We start from the raw sequence: 13,633 nt of genomic DNA on the forward strand, positions 1-13,633 counted from the left end.
ATTTATTTTAATTTGTTATTAGTTTAAATTGCAAATAAACAATATTATTAGTCCATAATTTTGATATTTTTAAAATCAATTACATTGTTCTTAAATCCAAATTATAGGACTGAACAATATTACTTGTACATTTATATGTTTAGTATTATTATTATTATTATTTTTTTTTACTGAAAAATAATATTAGTAATTTTTCTATGGATTGTTTTAGGATATTAGTATTTTATATTTTGTTGTACGAAAACAAAACAAATTGCTAATTAAACTAGACAAAATTGTGGTGCTTCATTCTGATTTGCGAAAAAAAAGCAAAACAAATCTTTTGTTGTACTATTTATCATTTTTCTTCATCTACTTATGTGTCTACATTTTTGTATTGAATTATACGTGTTTTAGATACATATTTATAAATATTTTTTTTTGCATAAAAAAGTAATAACCTTATTCCTGTACAATAATACATTAATTCATGTATATTATTAATATAAACCACAACAAAAAATGTTATTGTATTGTGGGTGGCTAAATTGAAAATTTGAAAGGAAAAAATGGAAACAATTGCAACATTTTGTATTAATAGTATTAATTAAGAACAATTTTCATGTTTCGATTAAAGAAATATTCATATTTTTATGAATACATTTTATTGGCTCGAAATCTTGCCTGTTGTTCATTAAAACTGGTCATTTTTTCTGAGTGTACACATTTGTAAATTACGCACCATTTGACACTACCACCCACTGATTGGTATCTATTATTTAAATGTTTATATTACAGACATATTACTTTTATTTTAAAATGAGTATGACTGATAATAATAAACCGCGCTAAACATAGTTCAATACTCACCGTCCATTATTATGATATCATACAAATAGAGTGAGGGGCAATTTCTCCCCCTGGTCGGCAAAAAAATGTGTCGTATAACCACAAGATAAGATATTTGATTAACAATTAATATTGTAGAGTTTATAGAGGTTTAAAAAATGCATAGATTAAATACAATTATGTACCATAATAATTTTTCGCCGTTTTCGAAAATCAACAACTTTAGTTGTGTATCTGTTAGTGACATATTTAAAACTATTGGATAAATAATAATTTTCTAGCAAAGGTATTTAATTTTTCCCGGATTTAATTAGGATATAGCTTAAGTTGCGAGCTCCGAATGTGATCGGGTCGTGGTTGGTCATTTCAGTAAACATCCGAGTATGTCTCATTTTTCCCGACACGAATTAACGGCTATAGGCTGCTCGTCTGCAGGTAAATCACTATGACACTATCAGTTGTAAATTTGACGACCCCTAAATGGTAACATCTCGTATTAAACTGTTGTAACTCCCCTGAGAGCGCCCTAAACCTCGAATTAAGCAGAAGCCAGGACAGTCAACGGATACCCCATAGGTATATTTAGATTTTGAGTTCTCGCATACCATTCAACGTCATACATTTCAATATTCAACGTATGTGAGCTGTTGCCAAATGTTTCCTTCGTAATATTTTATCTTATTAGTTATTAGTTAAATTACTTTCTTTACAAAATGGCTGCAATCTACTGCTCATCGAAATCGGGTAAAAAATAAAGGCTGATCAATTTATAATAAAAAAAAACTGGAAAATGTTGGCTTCTCTAAAATAAAATACCTTAAAGAATTGTTTAATTATTTTTTAAAGTTTTTTTGGAAATCACGACGAATTTTGCTGTTGATGAGGAGGGCGATGGCCGAGCGTGGATTAAATTCACGCGCTTCCACCGATTCCGGGTCAGTACTTTTTGATAGACATTTTCCATGGTTTGATAAGTCACATTATAGCTATAAACGTGAAAATCCGGAAGTTTCCGAAAACCCGTAATTAGATAACCCTCACACTTTGTGTGTACAATTGTAGTGAAAAAAAGGCCACGCCATAACTATATTTTAGAGGCGATTCGTGTGCGCTCGCCAATTTAAACGTAGCAATCTTTCTAATGACCACATGTTCAGGTTTCGTGGGTTACAATATACTGATAGTAATGATATTTCTAATAATAAATAATTTAAGAAAAAATACTTTTTTATTCCATTATCATGATTAATTATTCTGTGGCATTTACAAGATTGCCGTGTTGTAAGTTTGTTCATTTTAAGTTCAAACGATATTTATATTATACGAGTACATAGATAAATCCTATGACAAATCATTTTTTATTAATGACAGTGCACTTTTGGCCCACTCGTATTTTACATTTTTCCGTATCTTTGCGATTCATATAGATTCCGAAAACGATTTTGCCTTGCCACTTGTGTTGGGACAATATGGACATTGGTTTATAAATATTCTCCGATGTATCCTGATCGATATTTACCATTTTGCATCTTTCACAAGCCGAATCGAACTGTAGAAAAATATGACAATTATGAATTATGATACCACAATGCGAGTAAAAAGAAATATATAATATTTTAATGATTATTATTATTGTCTGTCGTACTTGCAATTTGACTCCTCCAATGTCCAACTGGTCCCAAGTTAATTCGGCGTGGGCTGGTAGATTGTTGCCAGAAATCAAAAAGTTACCTCGGAATCGAAGTAACAGACTATCTTCATCCTAATAATGTGATGTATTATTATGGTCGTTAGCAATAGTACAAATTTAAAATGTTACAATATATCTTAGGTACCTAGGTACATAATATTATTAATAAAATGTATTTTATAAATTTACTATTTCCGCTATCGAGTTTGCCATTTCTTGCTGTAACCATTTGAGCGTTGGTTGCGTGGACAATAGATATTGACATAGGTTATTACCTATTACCTTTGGATCTAACCTTCCTAAAGTTCATAAAATTAAAATTAATTGTAGGTACGTAGTAATCAGTAACAATGTCTTATTATCTATTATTATTATTATTATTATTATTTCCTATACGGTTTTTTTAGTGTTCCATCAAATGATGTATAGATTATGCTGTAGTTTTTGGGAAAACTATTGTGTGTCTAATCAGGAGTGGTTCCAGGGAAAGGGGTCAATGTTCCATGCCACGAATCCAAAACATTTTTATTAGGCCCTTTAATTAATTAAAAAAAATTAACATTTGCTTAAATTAAGTTTTAAATTTTTTTTCGGACTTAAATTGTATAAAATTAGGTCTACTTGAGATCAGTATCAGTCAATCCACATTTTAAGATTTTTGATTTTAATTCCGAATAATCAATATTTGAAAATTCCTAAACTTTACAATATTCAATCCAAAAAAAAAAAACTGAAAACCTAAAAAATTGGGAAAAGTGGACCGACTGATTTCAAGTAGACATAATAACGAATTTCAAAAGTATCAACGCAATACTATAGGTCCGTCAATAGAATGGACAATGTTTTGGCTAAAATAATTTATCGCCACCAATCCCCTTAATAATTTACTTAATGATTAGGTAAGTCAATTTTCAATGCTTTCATATTGTTCGACTTGGAAATCGAGTTGATGTATTAGTTATTACCATAATGTTTCGGAGACACATTGCGGCCGGTGCACCAAACAAGTCTTAACCCTGGCCGATCGAGGTTCCAACTGAGCCATTCGGCCACTTCGTCTCCACAGTCGATTCCTTCCAAAGATCCACCCCAACAAATTTTTCCCGTTCTCTTGGTCGCATCGAGTTTCGTATCCAATGGAACTTCCATCGGAACTTCGTCTTTGTTTTCTGAATAGAAATGGAAACATTTTTTTTTCAAATCAAATAGCGATAGACAATAATATTATTTCGGTACTAATAAATGGTCCAATTTAAGTTATAATTCTTTCATCAATAAACATTGTGAGTCATTTTTACACGCTTGGCTCTGATTAGAGGTTTTTTGAAATTTGGTTACGATTGTGAAGAGGGCCTGATTAACCAATAGGCTGAGTAGACTACAGCCTTGGTTAAATTGGGGGCGCCCCACCCTCTACGTAGGTACTTGGAAAATTTGTAGTGGCGCCAAATCAACCCTAGCCTACTGATGACCAACTCCTTAATCAGACCCTGATTGTGAATGTAGATATTTCAAATTACAATATTGTCAATAACTGTGATGTCATAATATTAAATTGTAGTCACGTTGCATATACCTAAAGGTATTTTAAGGGGGCATTCCATTATACGCCACCGTGTCCGGTCTAGACCGTGCAGTTGCCCTCGTCAAAATCATGTCCGCTGTTATAATAGGTTGCTTGAAAAATTAGTGGTTAAATATTTTCAACCATTTAGTATAAAATTATTAAGGCAACTTATTTACCTTTCCATTAGGACAGGGACCCCGGCACTGCTGCATTTACAAGTTTACCTTCTCTAATATTATTTATGGGTAAGTGTAATAATACGATATGTCAGCTTTATTAGGTTCTATTCATTAATAAGATATTATATTAAATTTTTAATATTACTTTTATCAGGATGCTGTAACATCACATGGGTTTGTTCGTTAAAAGAAAAAAAACGTCAGAATACAAATAACAACTGCGATTCCGCTCTGTATCGTCGATGTTAAGTATCATTAAATTATTTTTTACGTATGCTCACACGGACTACGTCTGTGTCAATGTCTTACCTGCATATACCAGAGTCATGGTTCCTCTTTGCAAATCGATATACGGCTTCACCAGACAGAGTTTTGGCTCTTCCATTTGCGTCATACACATTCCCGCCTCACTGACCACAGCCCAGCTTCGGTCGTATTGAAACCCGTATGGTTCCAATAGCCATTCCTTCGTTTCGTATGCTCCGCAAGATTTGATCGGATAAACGAAAATCCTTGACACGTGTAGATCCATCGTATTGTACCTGCACAGTTTGATGAAAACAAAATCCAATTGATGTATACAATATACAGGTATATTTGACCCAAGTAGATAAGTGGTGATACGAAAGACGTCCATTTAAGTATTGCAGTTTTTGAGGAAGAGGAGAATAATCGGCCATCGTCTTTAAGATTTAACATTTTAAGAGTTTTAAACTGTAAGAATTATTTAGAAAACGTTTACTCCTTATATTTTTTATAAAAGATGTATAGGATAACCAGGAAACGATGTTTTGGGAATTTAGGCGATGGGTCAATTTTTTTATTATTTTATAACAAAATATGTCTGTTCTCAAACAGGCAGTGGCGTTCCCAGGAGGTGATTATGGTTGTTCAACCCCCCTCCAAATTGACTTTTTAAATTTTTTAACCTTAATAAAATAAAGAAAATATATTATACTTAAAAAGATTAAAACCACCCTCAAAACAAAAGTCCTGGTCACGCTCCTGCAAGCAGTGTTCGAATTTATTCCAATTAATTAATAATAGCTCATTACTCGTCGACTGTGTTCTGTTGCCTGTCGACGGGTTTGACCGGATTGCTCTACCAAAATTGTTCAAAAAGCGTATTGTAAAGTGTATCAACGTCCGATTCGTTCGACTGGTAGATATACTGTGACTACTGGCTACGTTGTTTATCTGCTAACGATAATGATTTGAATATTGTGTGATATATGTTTTATGAAAACAACAATTAACACAAAACACAATTATTGTAAATAGATATCATACATAATACCTAAAGAATTGTCTCTCCATCCCTGGGAATAGGTGGGCCTTGGTTATTTTTTAAAGTATTTGTTGTATTATCAATTAACTATTACATGCAAACGAAAATTAATCTTTAAATTAAAGTAAAAATGTATATAACTGGGCTGTAAAAAAAAATAATGAATTGATTAATAGGTACATGGGTTGAAGAGTGTGTGCCGTATCAAGTGTCGTATTAAAAAATGAATTTCCTCCTCCCCATCCCACTTATCGAGTTTCAGTTTCGCCATCTTGAATTAATTATAAAAATAAATATTATTGAAATACGATATTAAAATACATTATCAGACATTATAATATATTTTGATAAACACATATTATTATTTTATTAATTTCATTATAACCTCCAATAGGTATTTAAGACTAATAATGTCTTTAGATACCTAGGTACTTAATGTCGATTTAATCCTTAAATATTGCATATTTCAACCATGTCAATATAATTACCTACTTACTAATAAGAACATTATAATCAACAGTCAACACTTCACTGTCAACATATCTAAGTCTAAGTATATGCTAAATTGTTATTCATAATATAGGTACTATTGATTATGAAGTAAAAATCTACTAACCTCGTTACACTCATTTACACTTTTAATATTTCATATTTGTGACATAAATGATAAATGTAATAATATACATCGGGAAATTATTAAAAATATTATTTTCGGCTTCACCTATAGTTTTTTGTGTATTTTTGTTAAATTGCTTTTCCATTACCTAATATAACAAAACGCTTATGTTTTTTATTCAAAGATTTAGTTAAAGCACATAATTTATATTACCAATGTATTATTGTCCACAATATATTTTATTGTGTGCCTTGGTGAGGCCATAATAGGGGACGCAAGGTATGCATTGCATTCTTTGGCCAGGTTTTATACTTAAATGGAGGGGGGGGAGGGCATCATCAAAAGAAAATAAACCTATTTAAGTTAGATATGTTTAAATATTCAATACAAATGCTGTATTAAATATTAATAATGTTTTTAGTGCAAAGCTTAAAAAATAATAAATAAATAATAATTTGATGTATTTGTATATGGCCTCATAGGTATACTAATATCATATTCATATTTGATTTTTGGTGTATGGGATCAATGGCTCAAATCAAAAACGCCTATAGCAAGTGAGGTGAAAAGTGAAGCCCCAGTGGCGTTTTTTTCGGATTGGGCCATATACTACTCGTACCTACTATAAGCGTTACTGAGAAAACGCTGCTCACTTTTCACTTCGCGTACTATAGTTCTCAGCACGATTTAAGATATGCAGGTTGCCCATCGACTTATGCCGAAATGATTAAAGTTTGAAGATGAGATGAGACTCACAGCTGTGGAAAAAGACGCTGTCGCTCTCTATTATCACGATTTAAATCACGAACTAATTATCACACTTAATAATTTGAATTTATGTCATAGATCCTAAAAAATCCTTAGAAATCCTAAAAAAAAATTTGAAAAGAAAAATAAATATTTTGAAAAAAAGAAAACAACAATGTCTTGGCTGCGATAATTAGTCAAATTTAATATTTAATGTATCTAATTTTATGTTAACATGTTAACTATCATGTAGATATTTAAATCAATGTTTTGTGGTTTTTAAGCTATTTGGTTGGATTTTTGTTTTATATGACTTACGCTATGTTTATCATTAAATTTCAGCAAGGCATGCATTTAAAATGATCTCTACATTTTATTTTGTTTGAGCAAAATATAAAATATTAAGATAAGCTCATAACCTGTTCAATAAAATAAAACAACAGACGCATTGTTTGAAATTAATAAATAACAATACTTGTTGTTTGATAAAATCTTAATTTTACTGAGGTAAAAAGACCATTTTAAAATTATCGATCTTGTTAGATCCTCAACTCTTAAGTGGATGTCACACCCGCATGTGTCTCCATATCTCACAAACGTACGATATAGTAAATGTTCGTTTACTAGTTTCAATAGTATGCTGTTAGTTTTGACATTGGAGTAATTTGACCATTGAAACTAGTCAACGAAAATTTGTCATGTCGTATATTGTGATGTGTAAGATGAAACAACATCTGGGTACGACGTCCTCCTGGCTCTTCACTATAGACATACGTGTTTTGTACGTAATATAATGTGACTTAAAATGTTTAAACTTCAATAAATTTCACTGATAGTGAGCTAGTCTTGATTTACCTGATCTGTACCAAAAAAAAATATGAAAATGCACAAATGTTTGATTCTAATCATACTATTAGGCATTAGCCAAAAATATCAATTTTTGACTGAAGACATCTGTACCAAACACTAAAGTTACAGTATACAATTAAATTTTACTATTATTACCATACCAATTACGTATATACATAATTTTCTAATTACATGACTGTAATCACTTCCAGTGTTCCTATAAATGGGGAACATTTGAACAATGCAAATAAACTAGGTAGTCATTAAATAGGTTCATACTTTTTTTGGATTTATTTAATACTCGGGTTAATTTCTGGCTAAAATAATTTTAATGTGCAGGAGAGTAAGTGCTGATAAAACACTTGATTTTGCAAAAATATGGGCATTTTATTTCTCGTACCTACCTAATATCTGCTGTTTTTTAAATGTAAGTATGTATACTATTCAAATCAGTAATCACAAGATATTACATAACAAAAACAAGTGCAGTTATAAAGGCTGGTTCCTTATTGGTCATGTAGAAGTAATGGCGTAAATAAAACTTTTACATAATTTTATTATTTGTATTATATTAGTACCAACGGTAACATTTTTCGCATCAGGCCCGCACAAAACCTAGTTGCGGTACTGATTATTGAACTTGCTCCCTCCTCGAACGAATATTAAATTACTAATTTTAAATTAGTAACACTACAGTTTATTTTGCGGTTTATTGACTTAAAGCAGGTAATTTTCATGTCGTAGACATGACGTTTTAATTAAAATAAACTTTTACGTTTACAACTTACTTGTTATATGATGTTACAGAGAAGTACCTATAGTTTTATAGATTCATGAAAATCAAATAACTTCTTATAAATTTATTTTAAACTCAGAGCATACCTACCTACTTATACAAATATACAATTATATTTAATTCTAATTGTTTAATTCTAATGGTTTCGTTCACGATGATTAAAATAATAAACGAATTTTCAATCAATAAAAACCTACGCTTTTACATTCAGAAATTGAAACATTTAGTAATCACCAAAAACAACAAAACAATTTTAATTCAAGTAACAATATTTTTTTCGGATATAAATTTAGTAAACGTGTGCCCATCTTACCAATTCTGCAATGTATAGACGTTTGAACTGTAGTATTTTGCATCGAACGTGTAATATTGTTTACTACCGATTTCAAACTACTCAAGGTTTTATATCGAAACACTGCGCTATTATTCTGATCTGGAAATAATAAGTGGGATTGAAGCAATTGAAAAATATTCGCGTATACAGAGAGATCCTTTTAATTTACACAGTAATAATTGTATTGATTTAAATTCTATAGGGTAGAATTTAGAACAAACCGAACTAAGATAATTTCGTACTTTGATTTTTAATATTTAACTAAATTATAAATTATAATTGTGATATTGTTAAATAATAAATAAAAAATAAAATATAGTTAATTAAATATTTGAATATAGGCCCCTGGTGTATAAATATATCATAATATACGGCTTAGAAAATTCAAATCTTAATAATACAAATACATGTTACTGAAATACAGTGTAAACAACATTTTTTTCTAAACATTATATTTTTATTAACAGTTAAATTACTGTTGTTAACATTTGGTATTATTTGGCGGAGGATGTACAACAAGTGTGCAACAAGTCTTACCCAGATTTAAAATAGGTACCTACTTGTATTTACTGTAAAATGTATGTTCAGAACTGAGGTAAATTATAAAATATTACCAATCGTATTAGGGTAGAAAAATATATTCCCATAAAATACAGGGAATATAGGAAAAAAAGTCAAGGAAAAATCCAATTTATTTATTTAAAAAAAAAAATATGTATGTTAGGTTTTGTTAATTATATTATTAACTTTACAATAATAGCAATAGTATTCTATAGAAGGTAATGAATGTATTGATTTTACAATGTGTATTTAATATTCTAAGCATTCAAGTATTTGGGTCTTGATAACCAAAATGAGATTAGAAATCGCTGCACATGAAACTAAGTTGGCACAGCAGTCTGGTTTATTAAGCAATAAAAGAAAATTACCACATTATAAAGAAAACCAAAAATATTGAAAAATCTCTGTTTGGAAGGAAATGTTTGAAATCAAAGAAGAAGACAGTACAACATTACCAGAATGTTTAACTGCAGTAGTACACACAATACGTTTTTATTGATCTGTTTTTGATTTATTTTATTCTTCTAAAATTGACATTTGTTTTTTACATTTTAATTTCATTGCAGTAGCACCATACGTTACGTATATCGTTTATTATTTTTGTGTATCATATATTACTTGGTATTACTAATTACTGCACTATATCAACGAAAAATGTTTTAATACGTTGTACAATGTTGTAAAGATATCTTTAAACGTGGTGTTGTTATCATAACTTATAATAAATAACAACAAAACCTGTGTATAAAAAATTAAACATTAAATATTTGAATAACTTAATATTATAACCGACTGTGTTCAAAATTAAAAATAACAATATAACATATTAATTTAATTTGTTTATATGTATATTTATTTTAATGTGACTTTTTTCCGTGGATTATTTCTCGACAAGGATTTACTCATTGCGATAATATCTTCTGAGACAATAAATGTATCTTAAATCTGTTCTTTTATTAGATTTACAGAGACAATTACTACCTATATTTAATTTTTTAATTTAATTACATTTTTTGTTAAGAAAGTTAAAAAATGTGTTCTTGTTTAAAGCTTATTGGTAAAACGACAAAAAACCGGTTTTTGTCCTGATGGCGAGCCCTCCTTTACGGTACATCTTTTAACACATCTGTGGTTGAAAGCCAAAAGCTGATATATGAACAAATTTAATTTTTAGGTTTTACCATAGACCTTATACTAATAATAGACAGGATGTGGTTGTAGTTCCGGAGTCCACATTTGAGGGCGCTGATCAAGGTGGTACATTGTTCATTACACATGTGCACTAGATGATAGAAAAAACTGTATATTATATACCGAGTGATCCACCAAGTATGCTCACCCAATTTTTTCTTCAATAATGCAGTTATTCAAAATCTGATTTTTAAATTTTTAAATATACTTTAAGGCCATATTTTCAAACTCTTGAGATTTTTTGTACTACTTAAGGGTGTTCTGAAGATAATTTAATGATTTTTTTTAATCAAAACACTAGAAGCCATTTTACAGATTTAATATTGTTTCCTATGATGCCCAATGGGTTTGAGCTATGAAACAGAAATTTATGAACAAATCTATAATTAAATATAATACAATAGTCACTATAATATTATTTAGGTATTTAAGACTAGCGTAGCGTGTATAATAATATGTAATATGATAGTATAGTACCTATTCAAAATAGGTGTTATTATTTATAATATTACCTATAATAACTATTTACATTTCCATTTATTTGACATTTCGACCCTTCGAATATAAAAAAAGATTGTAAATATTTTTACAAAATGGGTGCAATTTTTTATCGCAATCTGATAAAAAATATAGGGTGATCAATTTTTATAAAAAAAAACTAGGAAAATGTGGATTCTCTAAAAACAAGGGCGATGGTCGAGCGTGGATTAAGTTCATGCGCCTCCTGCACCGATTCTAGGTCAGTACTTTTTGATTGACATTTTTCATGGTTTGACGAGTCACATAATAAAAACAGAAGTTTCTGACAGCCCATTCCTGTCACCTAACCACCAATACCACGACTTAATGTGACGGTAACCTGTATTTGCTCGACTACTTTATCAAGGTTTTATTTTGATTTTACAAACCTAAATAATAATAAAAAATTTACACTTTAATATAATTTGGGTATGCTGTCGACATATGGGAGGCAGTTTAATTACCCCTACAGTTTGGGTGTAAAATTGAAGTGAAAAAAAAGGCCACACTGTATCTAGATTTTGGAGGCAATTTGTGTGGGCCCATGCATTTGAGCATAGCAAGGTTAGGTTATGATTGATTATTTTATTCTGTGGCATTTACAAGATTGCCGTGTTGTAAGTTTGTTAATTTTAAGTTCAAACGATAATATTATATTGTATTATATTTAGGTATATTCTTTGACAAATCATTTTTTATTAATGACAGTGCATTTTTGGCCCACTCGTATTTTACATTTTTCCGTATCTTCGCGATTCATATAGATTCCGAAAACAATTTTGCCTTGCCACTTGTGTTGAGACAATATGGACATTGGCTTATAAATGTTCTCCGATGTATCCTGATCGATATTCACCATTTTGCACCTTTCGCAAGCCGAAGCGGCCTGTGAAAAAATGTGACAATTATGATATCACAATTCGAGTAAAAAGAAATACACAAAATATATAATAGATATTATAATAATAATTATGGTCTGTCGTACTTGAAATTTGACTCCTCCAATGTCCAACTGGTCCCAAGTTAATTCGGCGTGGGCTGGTAGATTGTTGCCAGAAATCAAAAAATTACCTCGGAATCGAAGTAACAGACTATCTTCATCCTAATAATGTGATGTATTATTATGGTCGTTAGCAATAGTACAAATTTTACAATATATTTTAGGTAGTATTATATGAATATATTTTTTAATATTATTAATAAAATGGATTTTTTATATTTACTATTTCCGCTATCGAGTTTGCCATTTCTTGCTGTAACCACTTGAGCGTTGGTTGCGTGGACAATAGATATTGACATTCGTTAGCACCCACTACCTTTGGATCTAACTTTCCTAAGGTCCATAAAATTAAAATTAATAGTTGTAATCAGTCCAATGCCTGATTATCTATTATTATTATTATTATTATTTCTTTACTATTGTTTAATGTTTCTTCAAAGGATTTATAGCTTAACTATACTCCTCAAGCTGGAGTTTTTAAAATAAATATTGTCTGTATAAATCAGGAGTGGATCTAGAGTGCGGGGTCAATGTGCCATACCATGAATTCAAAAAATTAATATTAGGTCCTTTAGTTAAAAAAAATATAACTAAAAATTTCCATATCCATAAATTACGTTTTAAATTTGTTTCACACATGAGGAAAGGACTTAAATTGTTTATATTATGTCTATTTGAGATCAGTCAGTCCACATATTAAGATTTTTGATTTTAATTCCAAATAATCAATATTTGAAAATTCCTAAACTTTACAATATTCAATCCAAAAAAAAAAACTGAAAACCTAAAAAATTGGGAAAAGTTTACCGAATGATTTTAAGTAGGTAGAAATAATAACGAATTTTAAAAGTATCATCACATTACTAGGTCGATCAGTAGAATGGAAGATGTTTTGGCTAAAATAATTAATCGCCACCAATGACTGATCACTTTAATAATTTACTTTCATTATTTATTTTATATTATTCGGTAATAGGCGTAGGTTTGTGTATGTTTGTTATAAACAATAGAATATATTGACTGTATAATAGGGCGAGTCAACAAGCATGCTCACCCCCATTTTTTAATTTAAAGATGAATTTATTCAAATTCACTCGAAGCATTATTTTCAATTTCTTGAATTTTTTTTCACTATTCTCAAGAAGTAGACTTTTGTGAAACAAACTTCTGTTGTTCAAAGCGGGATGAACATGCTTATAATATATATGGTGAATCACCCTGTACCATATAGATGTAACCTAACTAAAATGTAATGAAATGGAACGAGCACGTTTCCGTGTAATGATTAGGTAAGTCAATTTTCAATGCTTTCATTTTGTTCGACTTGGAAATCGAGTTGATGTATTAGTTATTACCATACTGTTTTGGAGACGCATTGCGGCCGGTGCACCAAACAAGTCTTAACCCTGGCCGATCGAGGTTCCAACTGAGCCATTCGGCCACTTCGTCTCCACAGTCGATTCCTTCC

At 30.2% G+C, this 13,633-nt stretch overlaps 2 protein-coding genes across 4 annotated transcripts; both read right to left on the bottom strand.

Annotated features, from left to right (window-relative positions):
• Positions 1-2,034: 2,034 nt before the first annotated feature.
• On the bottom strand, positions 2,035-8,980 carry LOC111034793 (molybdenum cofactor sulfurase-like). Of its 3 annotated transcripts, none has more exons than XM_022316163.1 (7): positions 8,874-8,963; positions 5,320-5,461; positions 4,574-4,806; positions 3,484-3,687; positions 2,708-2,817; positions 2,474-2,590; positions 2,035-2,377 (listed from the first exon to the last, which is right to left on the bottom strand). In XM_022316163.1, exons 3-7 carry the CDS (start codon positions 4,794-4,796, stop codon positions 2,180-2,182), a joined length of 852 nt encoding a protein of 283 aa, XP_022171855.1. In that variant the 5' UTR covers positions 4,797-4,806; positions 5,320-5,461; positions 8,874-8,963; the 3' UTR covers positions 2,035-2,179. The 3 variants fall into 3 exon arrangements, with proteins under 3 accessions (XP_022171855.1, XP_022171857.1, XP_022171858.1); XM_022316165.1 differs by having other exon boundaries at positions 5,320-5,464; positions 8,874-8,934; XM_022316166.1 differs by lacking the exon at positions 5,320-5,461 and having other exon boundaries at positions 8,874-8,980.
• Positions 8,981-11,811: 2,831 nt separating this feature from the next.
• LOC111034800 (molybdenum cofactor sulfurase-like) lies at positions 11,812-13,629 on the bottom strand (the record flags this gene model as incomplete). Its single annotated transcript, XM_022316172.1, has 4 exons — positions 11,812-12,051; positions 12,151-12,267; positions 12,389-12,498; positions 13,521-13,629. Coding segments are annotated over 4 exons (534 nt in total), but the record flags the coding sequence as incomplete, so codon positions are not given.
• Positions 13,630-13,633: the final 4 nt, after the last annotated feature.

Source organism: Myzus persicae, unplaced genomic scaffold (assembly GCF_001856785.1).
Source record: "Myzus persicae strain clone G006 unplaced genomic scaffold, MPER_G0061.0, whole genome shotgun sequence".
NCBI classification, from domain to species: Eukaryota; Metazoa; Arthropoda; class Insecta; order Hemiptera; family Aphididae; genus Myzus; species Myzus persicae.

What these genes read in the sequence shown, in the direction of transcription:
- LOC111034793 (XM_022316166.1), bottom strand. Translation starts at nt 4,796, where the DNA reads ATGGATCTACACGTGTCAAGGATTTTCGTTTATCCGATCAAATCTTGC. An exon ending in CATGACTCTGGTATATGCAG is followed by an intron (nt 3,688 to 4,573) that starts GTAAGACATTGA and finishes ATTTCTATTCAG; the next exon opens with AAAACAAAGACGAAGTTCCG. An exon ending in CAAACTCGATAGCGGAAATA is followed by an intron (nt 2,591 to 2,707) that starts GTAAATTTATAA and finishes TCACATTATTAG; the next exon opens with GATGAAGATAGTCTGTTACT.